General features: G+C 37.6%; 1 protein-coding gene across 4 annotated transcripts in view; it reads right to left on the minus strand.

Annotated features, from left to right (window-relative positions):
* Positions 1-18,586, minus strand: part of sox5 (SRY-box transcription factor 5) — a 253,505-nt gene that overhangs the window by 73,450 nt on the left and 161,469 nt on the right. For all 4 annotated transcript variants that reach the window (XM_053508513.1, XM_053508512.1, XM_053508514.1 and 1 more), the window contains 2 exons: positions 11,731-11,914; positions 434-635 (listed from right to left, as the gene is read on the minus strand). In XM_053508513.1, the coding sequence (XP_053364488.1) occupies positions 434-635; positions 11,731-11,914 (386 nt within the window). The remainder of the gene's footprint in view (positions 1-433; positions 636-11,730; positions 11,915-18,586) is intronic.

The raw sequence follows: 18,586 nt of genomic DNA on the forward strand, positions 1-18,586 counted from the left end.
GGTAGCACAATGACATGAGCTTTGTTGTATGTAAATATCAGAACAGAAGATGTGAGCTATGCCTGTACCTGCGTAACTGATATACAGGAAAGAATAGCTTCTATTTAGAAAAGTACAGTACACACACACACACACACACACACACACACACACACACACACACACTCCTGACCTCTCTTCCTTGAAAACGATTATGTGTAATGAATATGCAATGACTCTAAACAGCTGATAATTGAAGACTGATTTTATCAGCACCATATAAACCTTCAGATCATTACTGACTGATCAGGAGGACAAAAAGATGAGTGACATAAAGAGAAAGAGAGACAAGTGATGTAGCCTGGAGATGATATCTTCTCTAGGACTGCTCTGATAAGACATCCTTTGGCTTTGTGACCATATTGTACGGAGTTGGGAGTCTAATTGAACTCACCCTCAGGCTCACTCTTGATCAGCTCTTCCATCTTGCGCTGTTTCAGCGTGTCCACCACGTCGGCCAGGCTGCCTTTACGCCTCTCCGGCGTTCCCAGAGCCGTGACCAAACCCTCGTCCTGCTGCTGCTGTTTACTGGGTGAGGTAGAAGAGTTGTGCTGGGGGTACGGGCTCAGGGCCAGGCCTTTACTGCTCTCCTGCTCCTGAGAAGGACAGACAGAGCGAAAATTATTCATCTACTTATTATAGACTCTCAAACCAAGTCTCGTTACCCATAAAAGTCCTTTGCTTTCAGCTAATCTGATCAGTTCATTCAATACTTTTTAAATTGTTTCAGTGATTTATATATGATTTTTTAAAAATGTATTTGTAATTTATTTTTAATATTCACTAGCTTCATATTGATCTGCTTTCAGCATAACTACTTCATGTCTTTATCTTTGCACTTATCACACACTCCCTGCTGTTAGTGTTACATTGCATGAGCTGTCTATGCTATGAGATAAATCCGTACAGAATGATAACATGTCATGTCCTGTTATTGTTACAGGAAAATAATCAACCCTAGGGTGGAGTCATATTATGGAGTCAGCTCATTAACTAATGTTGATTATTTTCTCATTAAACAAAACAAATTTCATCCACAAAGATTTACCCTACAGTTTTGCTTTACATGGTTTCCCCACCTAATATGACCCCACATGAGAATACCCCCTCCCCATCTTGTTGTCAGCTCTGTCCTTCTCTGGAGAGGCATGGCTCAGCAGATGATCATTTACAGGAAGTGAAATAAATAGAATATAAGGTTTAAAAAAGTGCCATAATTTGAGGGGTGTTTCGGCAATGGCATTAACATACATAGTTTGTCGAAGCACTGAGAACTGTGTTAACTTGTTAAAGACATCGTAAAATATGGGACCTTTAAACATCCGCCAAAAAAGTATGTTCCTTTCACAATCCTTTACTACAATCCCCTGTTTTTACCCTCTTGCTAATAAGACAAATAATTGCACTGACACTGGATTGTTAGATAAACATCTGCTTTCAGGAAACTTTACAATATATACATATTTCTTTTTGGGATCTGTTGATTTTTGCGACTTAAATGATGTAGAGTTTAACAGGTCCTTGTGTATGAGCTGTTACTATAGAAACGGTAAGTATTACAACAGGTGCATTAATATAAACCTGTGATTTGCTTCTGCTGTTACAGGAAATTGAATTAACTCCACTTTTGATCAATCAGAATCCACAATTGTACTGTATAAGATGAGGTACTTGGCATTCATGCATTCGGATGCTTACACACCTTTAAGCACATGTACGTGCACGCTTACACACTTGGTACCTGGTTTTAAGCCAGCTTACCGGAACTCTTTTGTGCAGTTTAATTACAGAAGGACTCAGGTATTTGTGCACAGGGTCAATAGTCCATATCCAATAAGCAGAGTTAATCTTTGGCTAATCAGCTTCTATTATCTGTCGCTCCATGACGGACAATGGCTCCAAAAAATTAGACAATGGCTTAATCCCATCGCAAAGAGAAGCTGGCTTTAGAGCCGCATGCTAGAGAGTCAGTCGTAGAAAGGACGTTACACTGTGAGTATTATTATTATTATTATTATTATTCAGATACAGTTCTTAGGCGGCACGGTGGTGTAGTGGTTAGCACTGTCGCCTTGCACCTCCAGGGTCCGGGTTTGATTCCCGTCTCTGTGTGCATGAAGTTTCCATGTTTTCCCTGTGCTAGGTGGGTTTCCTCCGGGTAGTCTGGTTTCCTCCCACAGTCCAAAGATATGCAGGTTAGGCTAATTGGCGGTCCCAAATTGCCCGTAGTGTGTGTACAGTATGTGTGTGTACCCTGCGAAGGATTATGGATTGGCACCCTGTCCAGCGTGTACCCTGCCTCGTGCCCTAAGCCTCCTGGGATAGGCTCCTGGTCACCGCGACCCTGAATACAGGATGAAGCATGCAGTCCATCTGTCTGACGAAGTGTCCTATTAAAAGTCTATGTGGTGTATAATGATTAACTTAAAGCCCTGGACTGAAGCCAGTCACGCAGTTTGGTTGCGTAAGTTTGCCCTAAAATTAGCTTCAGTCCATCTTTATGCTGCACTTTTACATTCCAAGGCATTATCTACAAAGATACCATGATAAACAAAATGAAGGTTAATGCAATAAACAGGTTATTTTGATGACTCAGACACTGAGGGACTGTTCATATTAATAAAAAATAGCCCCAAACAAATACCGCTCTGAAAAAAAAATGTGTGAATTTCTCATTGGAAATGATGTGTACTCTTTTATGTAAGTCGCTTTATTTAAACCTTTTTTGTCTGATACATGTCGTTAACATTTAAAAAGGGGCCGATAGCCAGATGAGAAACATTTGCACACAGAACATGGAAGCTAGTTAATGTCCGAGGAGAAGGGTTTGGCTACCTCCAGTCTTTTGATAGAAACAATGGAAATGTGTACCGGCAGTGAAAATAGTACCGATGAGTCAGAAATAGCAAAGATTACCTCGATGATGTTGAGAAATGACATTAAAAACAAACACATTTGACTCAAATTAGACTTTACACTTAGAATCACGCACTAACTGAGTTACACACTGAAAGGGTGCAAAAAAAACTGACTATATTATAGTACTAGCACTGGTGTCTAAAATATATCAATATAATTCCATGAACTGACATATCTTGTTTATCTATCTATCTATCTATCTATCTATCTATCTATCTATCTATCTATCTATCTATCTATCTATCTATCTATCTATCAAATTGAAAAGATTCTTTATTTGTCCATCAAAGTTATTAGTTGGCCTCTTTAAAAAAACTCTTAAAGGTTCTTCTTAGTTGGTCATTAATAAGGAACCATTAAAGGTTCTTGGTACGTTCTAATGATCCTCCATGGCTATTTGTCTATTTGACTTAACATTTGAAGCCTCTTCTTTTTGAGGACGACTTATTGGTTCTTTCGCTTTTTAGGATTTTAAAAATCCTTTTTGTAATTTTTTGAGGAAGATTAATTCGTTATTTCTCCACTTTGAGAAACACCCAGTGGTTTGTTGTTAGTCTTTCTAGTTCATTTATTTAAATTAAGGCTTAAAGTTTTAATTTGTTCTTTTTTAAGGTTCTTTATCCACCTGAAAAAAAAAATAACTTTAGGTTTTTCCTAACAAAACCTTTGTAAGTTCTTCTGATGTATCCTTTTTGAGAACTCTTTAAAGTATTTTTTATTACTCTTTTTAAGGAACCCATAAATGTTCTTTGTCTCTTTTCAAAAAGCCTTAAATTTTGCACCAGAACTCTAAAACACACTGATTTCCTATCAGAATATTTTTAAGAAGAACCTTTCGAGGAACCCATAAACAATCCAATTTCTAAGGTAAAATAGAGGATGAATAACAGCACCAAGGCCTTTTTACCCAAATCTATAAACATTTGTGTATATTTATTAATTTTATTAGATTTTATTCTTTACATTTGGATATTTAAATTTATTATTACAAAAAGTTCTCATTATATTGGTTATACATTATATTGGTATGACAATTTCTTTACGACAACAAAGACAAATAATGTTTTTGTTGTTTTTCTCCCAGGCTTTACTGATGGAACGCTTCAAGTGATCACCTCATTCAGTCTATCATGACCTTGATCTGATTTTATCCACATCACTTCCTCAACTGTACATGAGTCTCGCCAAAGCCACACACACACACACACGTTTACAAACATCAGTCATCTCTCATAAACACCAAAAAGCTTCATGAACTTGTTTAGATTTAAATAAAATGTTTTTTTAATGTTCCGAGTGATTAATTATCCGATTATGTGATCTGTGTGCAAACAGACATCAAACACGAGAGATTCACATTTCTGATCTCTAAACTTGGTTTCTGAATTCGCCTGTCAAAAGCTCTTACACACACACACACACACACACACACACACACACACACACGGGCTCAGATGTGCCACTGCAGCTCTATTTACACCCTCTCATCTGATCCTCCAGTTAAACTGTTCAAAGAGGGATTAAAAAAGATTCTGACATCAAGTCTGATGACCATAAAGAGAGAGACGGGCCTTTAAGAGTTTTAACAGAGAGAGCGACAGTGTGTGAGTGTGTACAAGTGTTTGTGTGTGTGTGTGTGTGTGTGTGTGTGTAAGAGAGAGAGAGAGAAAGACAGAGAGACACAGAGACAGAGAATAAAAGGCAATCGCAGCTCAGCTTGTGACTCTGCCTACATTTACTGTGTCACGCGTCTTAAACATCCGGTCACACCTGTCACATCCAATCTATCTAATCCACTGCCTGCTTAAAAGCCGCTTCTACACACACACACACACACACACACACATATATATATGTATATATAGTTGATTCATATATGTGTGTGTGTGTTTGTGTTTGTGTGTGTGTGTGTTTGTGTGGTTATCTTACAAACAACACATAAAAAATAAATAACTAAATAAAAGAGCTGAGGTTTCTATCCTGATATCAAGTCTCGGACAGATGAAGGGTCAAGCTAAATATTTATTTATTTATTTATTTATTTATTATAATTAAAAAATGTATTTATGACTATTAAATTCTGTTTGAAAGTGCTCAAACGAAGAAGAAAAAAGGAGAAAGAATACGCCGTCACTCCGATTGCGTTTAGAGCGATCCTTACACGTGATATTTTGGTTAGGTCTAAAGTCAAATACTTTATCCACTATATGAAAGTCCACTTCATAAAAGTAAAAAAAAAAATGTAATAACCAAAATAATAAAAAATAATAATATATGCATTTTATCGGTATTAGCATACATGAGTCAGTGAATGTACGTATGTGTGTGTGTGTTTGTGTGTCTGTGCATATCAATGCTTGTATTTTTCATCTAATGTGTAAATGTGGATGTGCGTGTGTGTGTTTGTGAGAGTGATATGTATTTATGATGTGCCATGAGCCTGTGCGATGTGGGCGGTTCTGGTTTTAGTCGTGCAGATGTCAATTCTCGCGCACGACGCCTGAAACAAAGTGCAAAAGTGTCTGGGTGCCTGCAGTCTGCCTCCTCGCTCACTCATCCCCTGTACGGCTTCAGCGCGGCGAAGGAATTAAAACAACTTTTGTCTTCTTAAGCTCATCTGTGACAGGAGCACATTTAAACACACTTCAACTATTGCCAAGAAAAAAAAGTAAAAAAAAAAAAAAAAATCTCTTTTTTTTCTTGATTTTCTTTTTTCCCCCTGTTAGCCAGCACAGATGCCACCGTTCCTCAAACTGCTCTCTCTCTCTCTCCGTCTCTCCGTTGCTGTATTTATACCTCAAACATACACACTTTGCATCCTCAAACCGAGGTAAGAAACAAATCAAATGTGATGCAATTAAATACCAATAATTTTTTATTTATTTATTGAACCCTGCTCTCCTCTCGCAGCTCCACACATTTCTACCAGTTTCACTGAAATAATTAATGGAAGTTAATGTAAGCTAAGAATCAATAAAACATGAGGAATATTTCTATATGCAGTATCTGCTACTTTAATGAATCTCTAACATGAAATAAAGTCATCTTGAAGAGCCCACTGCAGTCGTTCCTCTGAACATTCAACAAGTAAACCACCTGATCCTTAAAAAATCTACAGATAACTTGTCACCAACGTGTGAAAGAAAAGCAACGCATCTGACTGACACCACTTGCACGTTACAGGAACTCGGCTGGCAGTTATCGCCACATCCCCCGTACAGTCCTGACCTCGCTCCAAGACATTTCCACATGTTTGGGCCATTAAAGGAGTTCCTGGAATTCCAGCGATTTCAGATATGAAGCAGGTGGTCCGATCATGAGAGAAATATTTACCTTGATGGTAGGCCTGTGTTTCAGACATGAAGTCCGATCATGGCTCTGATGTACTAAGAAAACTTTTTGCCTTGATGGTTTTCAAGCACTAGTGAAACACTGGGATAAGTGCGTTAGTGTATATATAGGAATATATCGAGAAATAAAGGGAGTTTTTATCCTCGTAGTGGTTGTTCTGTTATTCTTTACAATCAAAAGTCCCGCGCTGACTTCAAATTACCTTGTATTTAAGCTGTTAAATCATTCTGTACACAGTAGCGCAGTTCAGATTGATCCATCGTTTCTATAGTAACAGATCACATACAGGTACACAGTAACAATAAACTAACAATAAACAGATTGTGTGTGTGTGTGTTTGTGTGTATTTAATTGAAATGATTGTCTATGGCTGCTATAACATATACTGTAATGTACTTAAGAACAGAAACTTACTGCACAATATTAACTGGATGGATATGTATGAATAAAACAAAACAAGGTTGGTTATTTATTAATCTTATGTTATAACTAACACGTCATCTTGTCATTTTTGCATGACATTTTTCCCTTAAATTAAAGCTGCAGTGAATTTAACACATTATCATCTCTATATCTGATTGAAATTCCCAGCACACACTGCATAAAATAACGTCTTAGCAAGTACAAATATATCTTGAATATATCAGTGATTTCTACTAATATTTCTCCTTATTAGACTGTCTTTAAACCGAAACACAATTTGCTTAAACTGCAAAAAAATAACATCAAAGCAAGTAATTGTCTTAATTTTCAACAATGTGAATTTAAATAAACATTAACTCAATTAAACAGAATTAACCAAATGTTTATAAACAGCTTATATTTAAATAATATTTTACTTTATTAGGCTGTTTTTAAACTGAAATACGATTAGGAAGATTGCACTGCCTCTTAACAAGTGAAACTGTCTTAAATATGGTCAATTTATCTATAAATTATTATTTAATAAATTAATAAACCAAATATACGATTATCAAACTGATCTTTATTTTTGGTTCATTTTCTTCATGTTTTAGCAGATATCTCTGCTTCATTCTTTAGATTAATTAAACTTAGCCTCATTATTAGCCAATATATCTACAAGAAAAATGTGGCTTACAAATAGTCATTTAAATATGTCTAGAAATTAGTTTAATTAACTTAACTTTGGTTTATTCAAATCATCAAATAATTCTAAAAAACTATATATGAATTTTGCTACAGTGTTTTTGTTTGCTAAGATGCTATTTTTTAAGCAAGAAATTGTTTCATTCAGTTGGTGGATAAGGGCTGGTTCTAGATGACAGCTAAAAATTTGTAAATATTTCATAAACAGACTTCATCCTTTTATTGTTGGTTCCAGATCATAGAATGTTAACAAATAAAAATAAAATTACCTAAATAATCTACCAGTCAAACAAGAAAATGTAAATTTTTTAATTAATAACATCTCAAAATAGGATCAGTAATATAAGATATGCTTTAGTGTTTTAATGAACTTGTGATACAAAATTCAAGCAATTTGACTTTATTCAAGCTAGTTTCAGCAGAAACGACAGGATTGTTTTTTTGTTAAGTTCTGCTTAAACTACGCTAAAAAAAAATACATTTTTGCAAGCTAAATTATCTTGAATCTAGGCAAATGTAGCTCCTATTTAAAAAAGGTTTATGATAAACCAAAACTGTGCCTATTAAACCAATTTTGAGACAAATTTTAAAATTTTATTTTAAAAGTATTAATAGAAAGCTTCTTTCTAGACATGAATGTTTTAAATTAGCTCATTTAACCAAACAATAAAAAGATTTCCACTTATAAATAGCACAAATGTTTAGCAATAAGTTCAATAAAACAATATTTATTCGCTGGGGAAAAATACATATTATGTTTAAGTATAAATATCTCAAATCTAATCATATTTTCATATAATTTCTTTGTGCCCATGTTTATATATGTTTTATTTTATATTTTTATTTTATTATTATTATTTATTTTTTTAATACAGTTTTTACATGCTAATGTAAAGTACTCGGTAGAAACACCTAAATTAGCAACTTCTATTTACTTTATTTTCATTTTAAAATAAAATTGTACATAAACTTAATTAATGGGGGATCTCATATTTGTCATATTTGTAGTTATATTATATTTTTTTATACAAATATTTTGAAGATCATCAGATCTACTTTAACTAACATTTTCTATTATAAAATGAAACAAAATTTTAGATTCTTAATATAAATTCTGATTACTGTAATCAAATGCTTCTACAAACTATACATTGCCCTATATATTATTGGAAATATTTTTACTTCTGTGTTATAATAAATTAAAGCCAAATTAATTAACATGACGCTTTATGGCTAGACAAGTGAAAAAAAAAAAATTAATAGGTATAATATATACTACATTTGGTTGACTGTAATGTCACAGTAGAAAACATGAAATAATTATGAGTACATTCAGGAAGTTTTCACTCGTTAAGTTGAGGAAGCTGCAGAGAATGAGCGGAGAAAATGTTCTGAAGGAGTACGCACTCGATTAAAGAACGTAGACGTGAATGACAATAGCAGATGCTGCGTACGCTTGACTAGCTCTGACGGAAACAGGAAGTGTGTGTGAGGCTTAATGATATTAATCAAAGCTGTAATAATGAAACTGCTGAGTGACTAAAACCACGAGCAGGAAAAGGTTACGCTGAGGCTAAAATTACAACCAAGACTTCTAATGGGAAAGTGAGTGCGGTTAAATGAGTCGATATTTTCTTGTAAGCCAGGGCAACCGGATTAAACACACATACACACAAATACACACACACACACACACACACAGGCCCACATATTGAACCACATTAGTTTGGTGTATATTTACTGACTAGCTCTATCTTATCAAGGGAAGCTGTGTGGATTGTTCGAGGTGGTGGGGTTTGTTCTTGTGGGGGTGGGGTCTGTCCTTGAGCAGGTAGGGTTTGTTCTTATGGGGGTGGGGTTTGTCCGCCTGGGCGTGGCCTGTGGGGCAAACTAAACTTTGGATCTCTTTGATCGATGCTGCTTTGTATAACAGCTCTAAGTGTTAGCCAGGTTTCTGACACTAACATGGCGTCTTCTGTCTTTGTGTTTTATTAAAACCAGTTTCAAGCTGGTTGACGATTGTGGGTCTTTTTTTCCCCAGAATTTCTCGCACATCGGGAGACTTGCTAAAAAAAAAAAAGCGACAAGCTAATTTACACCTTCATGCTAAGCACACTAAACACGCTAAACACACTTTCTGCCTTTTCATCTTGCGATAAATATGAAGAGGTCAGCAACATAGAGTTTTGGGACACAGATATATATATATATACACACACACACACACACACACACACACACATCCTGTTAATTTAGCATGACCCGATAAAACAGCTAATCTTCTCATGTGCGCTTCTCGACACTTCACGCGGTCGTTTCAGTTTTGCTCTTTTTCTTCAGACTTCTGTGTTACTTTGTGCTGCACAAATCACCGTGACTGAGTCCCTCTGTGTCTATCTCTGTCTCTTTCTCTTCCTGTCTGCCATCTCTCAGCATCTCTCTGTCTTTCTTTCTTCCCTTCTTCGTTCTTTTTTTCTCCGTATTATCTGTCAGTCTCTCTGAATGTCTCTCTGTGTCTCACCTATTTATCTTCTTCTTCTCTGTCTTTTATCTTCTCCTTCTCTGTCTTTTATCTCACTCTGTCTCTCTCTCTCTCTTGTTCTTTTTATCCTTTCTAATGATTTCTGTCTCATTATGTCTCTCTCTGTCTCTCACTCTCTCTGCACCTCTCTCTTTATGCTCTTGTTTATGTCAGATGCAGAGAAAATGAAGTTATTGTTATTAATACTGAAACTTCTGTGTTGTAATCTAGTGTCTTCAAACTGAGAAAGTGGGCGGAGTCACACAGGAGGGATGTCACATTGTATGGGCGGAGCTTGAACCTTGTTTTATGACAGAACCTAACAGTCTGTAATCACTTTACTAATGACTGAATTACCCCACCATCACACACACACACACACACACACACACACACACACACACACACACACACACACACACAACCATCTTTGATAGATAACCCTGTGTGGGGAAAGGTCAGCAATCAGTACACACACACACACACACACTTTACTCCAATAACGCAATAGTACAATATGTCAACTCTGGTGTGTGTGAATGTGTGTTTGTGTGTGTGTGTGTGTGTGTGTGTGTGTGTATGTGTGTGTGTTTGTGTGTGATCATAGCGACAGGAAAATCTGACATGTTTGACCTTTTCAGGATGTTTGGTTGCTTTCCCTTAATGGAAGAGTCGACCTAAAATAATGAGTCGACTCATTAAGTGAAGTTAACCTGTTAGTAAGCTCAGCAGGTCAGGTTTGTTACTCTTCCATCTTTTCCCCATAAATCCTTCCCTCTGCGTTAAGGTTGTTCCCTAGAATTTACTCTCCCCTGTGATTGGTCTGTTCATCACGAGAGTGAAATCCGAGCCAATCCTAGAGCACGGAGGCGGGACTTATTCACTGAAGCGTTGGTTTAGTGTAGTCCCATGTGTTCGTTATAAACATCTCAGTGTGAATCTAAAGTTATTTCATATTTATTAATAAAGTTGTTGTCTGACGATGAGGATTATTCGTTCCGCTGGTAATATCCTGGTACATGCTGTCACAGAACACTTTTCTATCACTTTTCACAGCGACGTTTTAAACATTTTCCAACAGGGGTGACAAACTATGATTATGAGCATTTTGTCCTAAACATAAAATAAATTAAGAGTTAGTTAAATAAAATAAAATAAAATAAAATTGTGTAACACCATTGTGAAATTCACTTTTAATAAAAATTAGGAAATGATTACAGTTTCTAATTTATATTAGTAATTAGTAATATTTATAATTTGTTGCCTTTATTTATTGTTACTTTGGGAAAAAACAGCTTTATTTTGCAGATATTGTCAGCAAATGTTCTATTTATTTATTTATTTATTTTTGCAGTTACCAACTATGTGATAGACATTGTGTAAAATTCTTTTTTTAAATAAATAAAAATATATGATTGTTAACAGTTATTTACGAATGCAAGTAAGATAAACAAAATACTAAAATTAAGATTTAATTCATTTGTAAAAATAACAACAATAATAATACTAATAATAATGTGGTATGTTGTAATATTTTTGAAACCGAAATTGAATAGAAATCATTTTATTCAAATAGGCTACACTAAGAGAAAACTTTCTAGCTTCTTGCAGCGTCTCCGTCTCTAATCATAAGCAGTCTACAAAAAAAAGAAATAGATTTTCTCCGCATTTCTATTTGCACAGATCAAGTGTTATGCATTCGTGGGTGGAGTCTGTGAAAAGGGAGGAGTCGGTATGATCGACACGCGTCCGAGACGTCCCCTGGGTTAGGAGAGGGAGGAGGTGGGGCTTACCGTGTTGCTGGGTAGTGTGGGCGGGCTGTCCGGGGCACGCGGCGAGCTGCAGTACGAGCTCAGGGGCAGGTGAATGACAGCGTGTCCGTCAACCTCGTCATCGTCCAATCGCTGTCTGCTCGTCGCCATGACTACCTCTCCATCTGTTCCCCCATATGGAGAGGCTGGTCGCTTGGAAGACATCCTGGAAAAAAAAAATAGAGATGGACAGGAAGAGAAAGAGAGAGAGAGAGAGAGAGAGAGAGAGAACATTAGAAGTTGCGGACATGGATGTGTTTTAGTGACTAAATTACCGTCATCAATCGTCGTCATGGATACGTAAGCAGTTTGTTTGGTGTCTGATGTGTCTAATCTAAAGGTCAAAGCTCTAACTCGACAACAGTTTTCAATTCATTCATGAAAAAGACAAGGGTTTTTTGTACCTAAAGCATAATTTCATTCTTTTCTTAAAAAAAAAAAACATTTATTTGTAATAAAATATGTGATAATATTTATTTTTACTATTATTCTTCTTTTTTTCACATAACAAAAGTTCTGTGATGGCTCATCAGGTCATTAACAGTGACGTCCGACTGAACTCTGACGCTGGTCACACACTCACCTGGTTGTATTTGTGTTTAAGCCTCGTGTTAATTTACCGAGAAGCTTAATTATCTATTTTCTCTTTCACTGCTCAAGCTGTGTTGGTAAACGCCAGGTTGTGTTAGTGAATACTGCTTTGTTTTCAGGTTGCTGTTTTACCTTCACACTCACACACTCATGCACACACATCGACCTTGTAGGAACATTTACAGACAGCGGTGCTGCTTCTGAGAAAAGTGTGTGTTAGTGTGTGTGTGAGCTGATAGGACACATCTGCTGATATTACGAGAGAAAAGTGTGAGACGAGCCACTTTTGTGATACCTTGAGAGGAAAAAAAGGCATTTATTGACTGAACATTCTCTCTTTCTCTCTCTCTCTCTCTTTCGCGCAGTGAGAAAATGAATATGCTGCAGTAATGGGATTTCATCTGGTTGACAGCATCTCCTAAGTGCTTTCAGAGACACACTTCAGCCTTGGAGGCTAGTGCTACCATGATCTTCAGAATAAAATAAAAAAAATTCTTCTTCTTCTTCTAGATTCCAGGGCGTTCGATCACCTCACCGTTTACCGCCGAGTGTAAAGAGAGAGAAAAACATCGCGGAAAGCCAGGGAGAGTGTCGTTCAGGGGAGCGCGTGAAAGTGTAAAAGTGTGTAAATGTGCTTGAACAGTCCAACACGTTCATCCAGAGCAACCGATAATCGAGAGACGACACAACAGGGGCGGTTGGAGGGAGGGCTTTAATCTCCCAACCTTCTCACTGAAGGCATTGCATCATAGTTAAGCACTATGTGTGTGTGTGTGTGTAATGTGCTTTGTTTATATTTTGTTATGGCAACTGGTTTACACTTTTCTTGTTGCTGGTTCGCTAAGATTTTCACATTTTTACACGCGCACAAAAGCTGTCTGACTTACATGAGCTTGTATGACTCTCACAGGATCGAATGATTAAGTGAACGTGATCGAAAGTGAGCGTTAATCATGATGATATTTTAATAATAATGAAAAAAAAATTATACATGTGTGTGTGTGTGTGTGTGTCCATCAGCAGTGAAGTAATGGCTCATTGAGGTCAACCTTCACTCAGTGACATCAGCATGGACGTATGAATTGGATGGACCTTGATCCCATGGGGGGGGGTGCAAACTTTTGCACTTTTGCTCCCCCTAATAATATTACCGAGGCAGTGCGTTCTGAATGTATGAAAAGAAACGTTAGAATGTTTAAAAGTTGAACATACGACGAAACAATATGAACTCTGAGTTCATGTCTGTGTGAGAACCTTGACTGGTTCTACGCGGCGCTTGTAGAACGCGGATCCCATTCAGATCGACTCAGTAATATGAATGAAAAACAGGAAACGTAAAAAGCCTTTAGGCGTGAACTATAAAAAAAAGGCAGGAAGTCATTTGTCTGTATGGCTCGAGCACTGACTGCACAAATGCACACACACACACACACACACACACACACTTTCAGCACTTTAGTTTTAACTATAATAAAAAGAAACGCTTTTCGTTTTCACCTTTTTCCGTATATTTTTACATTAACAAAACAATCGCATGTAATCCTTTTTGCATAACTGGTGTGTGTGTGTGTGTGTGTGTGTGTGAACTTTCTGGAGAAAATCTGAATATGTGAGCGAGTCATTTCCAATGAGTCGTTTAAGTTGGTTCAGGCAATGATTCATTCAAATGCTTCATTCTTGCTGCGATGTAAACATCTTACTGTATCTGATAACCATAAACTGTACAGATAACAGAAACACTTTGTGTCGTGGAAGTGAGCACGTGGTATTACGTGGTCAGAACATTTTCCTCGCTCATTAGGACGATTCATTTTTTTTTTAAAGTCTTTGCAACTTCTGTTTTTTTGTATTTGTAGCTGTCGCGTAAGTTTACCGCCGTCCTGCTGGTGGGGTTTAAATGACCCGTGTCTTATTTTCCGTGTCTTGTAGCTAATAATAATAATAATAATAATAATAATAATTGTAAAAAGTTTTAACAGAGCCCTATTACGTGCTACAGATCCGTTGTGTGAACCATATGAGCTCAAATTGACTCTTAATGTTCAAAGGCTTAAATCATTTATTGAACATGAATCGAATGTTAATGAATAGTGTATAGTGTATAAGTAAATAGTGTCAACGATATTATTACACTAAATAATGAATATTATTTAGAAAGAAAATCTAGAGTTAATACAGTTTTTTGTTAATTCTGGATGAAGATTGTGAATCAGCAACTGAATCAAATAAACGATTCAGTGAAAATTCTTCATTCAGGACATTGACTCGTTAAAAAAGACACAACTGTTTGTGAATGAAACCAAACCTGTGCGTGCGTGTGTGTGTGTGTGTGTGTGTGTGTTGGTCCCGTAGCTGTGCTAGTTCACACTGGGGCAGTAAAAGCAGTGGCTGCAGCTGTATAAACTCAGCAGCGGCACATGGCCTGTCTGCAACACCACCGGGATCTGTTTATTCTGCCTGCTTTCATTCTTACACACTGAGCCCTTTTGTTTCTGGCCTCACACACACGCACACGCACACACACACACACACACACACACACACACACACACCTCAATCATGCACATTGTCCTAATCAACTCACTCTCAAACATTCACACACTTTCACTACAGGAGGAAACACTTCTTTAGCGTCCTCATGTAACACACACACACACACACACACACACACACCTCAGCTGTTCACATTGTCCTCATCAACTCACCCTCAAACATTCACACACTTTCACTACAGGAGGAAACACTTCTTCAGCGCCCTCATGTAACACACAGACACACGCGCACACACACACACACACACACACACACGCGCACGCAGTGTTGTTGTTTTATATAAAAAGAACCTCGTTCAGGTGAATTAGCTTTTGGATGGAGCTCTGGTTTGATCTTGAGCACTGTGAAGCGCTCACACGCTCATATACATGCACACACACACACACACACACACACACGCCCTCACACACTTCCTCTACGGCCCCACTGACACGAGGCTTTCACAGTTCCTCTTGAGCAATAAATGTGTGTTTTCCTCTATGCCTTTGAAGTATAATTACTATACAATTCCGCGCGCCGGGTGAGCAGGTTATAGCCGCTATTTCATTGAAAGTTGGCAGACCTGTGCTCGCGGAGAGGCCGCGCGAAGCGTTTAGAGCGTCCACTGATGGTGGGATTAAAAAGAAGGGGCTTTATTAAGTAGATAAATTGGCAGCGACGCTGGTCTCCGAGGTCATAATTAGCGTCCATTAGCATAATTTCACTCCATCCTTCTGTGGCTGTCATAAAACCTGGCCTGCCAAACACACACATTCTTTCTTTCTCTCTCTCACACACACACACACACACACACACACACACACACACACACACACATAAAACGAAACACACACAACATGTGTACACACACACACATTCTGTCTTTAGCGTGTTATCTTCAGGTTTATTACTTCACCAACCGACATTCATCATTTCCCACAGGAAAAAAAAAACTATTAACCTTCAGAGACCACGTTTATTTCTTTATTTCTGACCTCACACCGGACACACACACTGCTTTTTGCCTGAATGGAGCGCGCGCTAGCAGCTAGCAGTAGCGCAGTGTTACTGGATACTGGGACCCACACAATGACCTGTAAAGAGCAACATACTGTAAAAATGCTCAGCTTAGCATTCCTGGTACTCGACTATCTAGCTATCGCTAATCTGACTGCTAAGCTAACCACTAAGCAAACCGCTAAGCAAACTGCTAGACAACTAGCGCAGGCTCTAACAAGATTTAAGGATCGGTCAAACCGCAACAGATCACTTTATCGTAAATGTTAGCTAAAATAGCTTTTTATTGCTAGCTAAGCCTAGCTTGTTTTTTTTTTCTTCAATATTATCAATGTTGTCTTAATCTGAGAAAAATTTTTTTTTTTTATAAATCACTACAGCCTTACATTTAGCTGGAAAAAAGTTATCATGTTAGTTTTAACATACGGAAATATAAATGGGCAACTTAGTGCTAGTAAATTACCTCATGTTTTTTTTTTATAGTAGTTATATAAGTGATTCATTCCATACTTACTAAAATACTATCCGAATATACAAGTGTTACCAAAACAACACCACCACCACCACCACCACCAACAACAACAACAACAACAACACTGATGTATTTATGACTAGCATTAGCTAACATAGGACAGCTAGCTGACTAACAATTTATTTCCTTTATTTCTAATAGGATGTCAGTATCTGAGTAATTATACTGATTTTAGCAATTTCTAGATTATTTCAATGACAAGCAACAATGTTACCATGGTAACCAGACATTTCTTTAGCAATACCATTAGCTAAATTAGCTATGCGGTAAATTACAGCTAGGGAGATAGCTTGTCAAGTCAAGAGTGATCAGATTAAATGATGCTGTGAAGTATTACTTTGAAACATTGCACATGATTTTTTTACGCCTGTGCTTCAAAATAAGCCATTTGTTAATCTTTGACAAATAAATTTTTAAGTGAAATAACACTAATATGAATTAGATTTTAATGGAATGTATTAAAACACATTGTGTCCTGTAGTGTAATATAAACCAGGAGCGTAATTGCCTCCGCATTAAGTCGATCGCAGTTTGACTTTGCGGCTACGCGACAGGTCAGGAGGCTAGCATGCCAGGCTAAGCCGCTAACTCGCTGGGCTAATCGCTAGCCGCTAATGGCCACCCTGCCGGTGTGGCCCTTTCCTCCTCCTGTTCCCCCTGGCTGTGTGCTAAGCCGAGGCCGGCATTAAAGCCACACTGCTTCTCTCTTCTCTCTGCGTCCTGATGCAAACACACAGCACAAATGCAGCCTCTGTTCACTTAACTTAACCAAAAAAAAAGGGGAAAAAGACCCAAACCAACACATTTCTGTCTATATAACGGACATCCATGGACAGTATCTCACAGAGCTTCAATCAGGGCAGTGGACTTCCAGCACAGCGCAGACTCGTCTCATCCCGGCAACCGGCTCCAACACAGAGAAAGTCATAGCTATGAATTTATTCCCGTCAAACACACATTCAAAGGACTGATGTAGGGTTTTATATATCGGATATACACAGAAATCAGAACTTGTGATTAAATTTCTGGTGAATGAAGGCGTAAAAGCGATTGACATTTACAGAAGACTTCAAGCGCAGTACGGTGATGGGACTCTTAGTCGGAGTTACATTTAATGGTGCAAATGTTTTAAAGAAGGCCGTATGTGTGTGAATGACGATCATGGCCGGGGTGGCTCGGAGGCTGACGCCTTATCCTTGTTGCGAATTGCGGAAGAGACGCATCAGTCTGTGTGAACTGTACACACAATCATTCACCAACACCACCTGCACATTACAGGAACTCGGCTGGGAGATATCGCCACATCCCCCAAACAGTCCTGACTTCACTCCAAGACATTTTTACATGCTTGGGCTATTAAAGAGGTTCCTGGGAGGCCAGCGTTTCAGTCATGAAGCAGACAGTTCGGTCATGAGAAAAGTTTCTACCTTGATGGTGTCCAAGCATGAGTGAGACACTGTGATTAGTGCATTAGTGTATCAGGGGATTATATAGAGACATATAGGGGGTGTCTCATGACTGTGTTCTGTTTTTCTATGACATATTATGGTATATATATGTATTATATATATATATATATATTATTATTACACACACACAGAGACAACAGCTAACAAAATCAGAAATACTTTTTATAGTTGTTCTATGTGTCAAAGAGGAACTAAGTACCCTCCTGTGCACAAAACGTAACTGTAAACTTTTTTTAAAGTATGGCGTGCCATTAATAAAATGGACGATAGAAATAAAATTGCTGAAAAAATGTACACGTGGCGAGAAGAGGAATGAATCAGTTGAGGGGCATGCTGCTCGAGGAAAACAATCAACTGCTGTCAGGAAATATACTCCGTCACAGCACCCGGTTACAGAATGGGCTCTGTTAAGGAGCAGGGTGTGTATACAGGGTATGTGAGTCCACATTTGACTGATGTGTGTGTAGTAGTAGCCTATAACAGAGAGAGCTTTATAAGAACATTTTTAGGGACACTTTTGGAAATTTGTAAGCAGACTAGCACAAACTGTATATTTGTGTTTGTATAGGCATGTACATACACAGACATGAACAAGGAGTCTCCAGAACTCCGTGTAGTTTTAAGATAAAATGTATGCACCTGACGTGTTCAGCTTTTAATCGAGTATGGTTGAGATATAAAAACGCTATTCATACTT

Source organism: Clarias gariepinus, chromosome 12, assembly GCF_024256425.1.
Source record: "Clarias gariepinus isolate MV-2021 ecotype Netherlands chromosome 12, CGAR_prim_01v2, whole genome shotgun sequence".
NCBI classification, from domain to species: Eukaryota; Metazoa; Chordata; class Actinopteri; order Siluriformes; family Clariidae; genus Clarias; species Clarias gariepinus.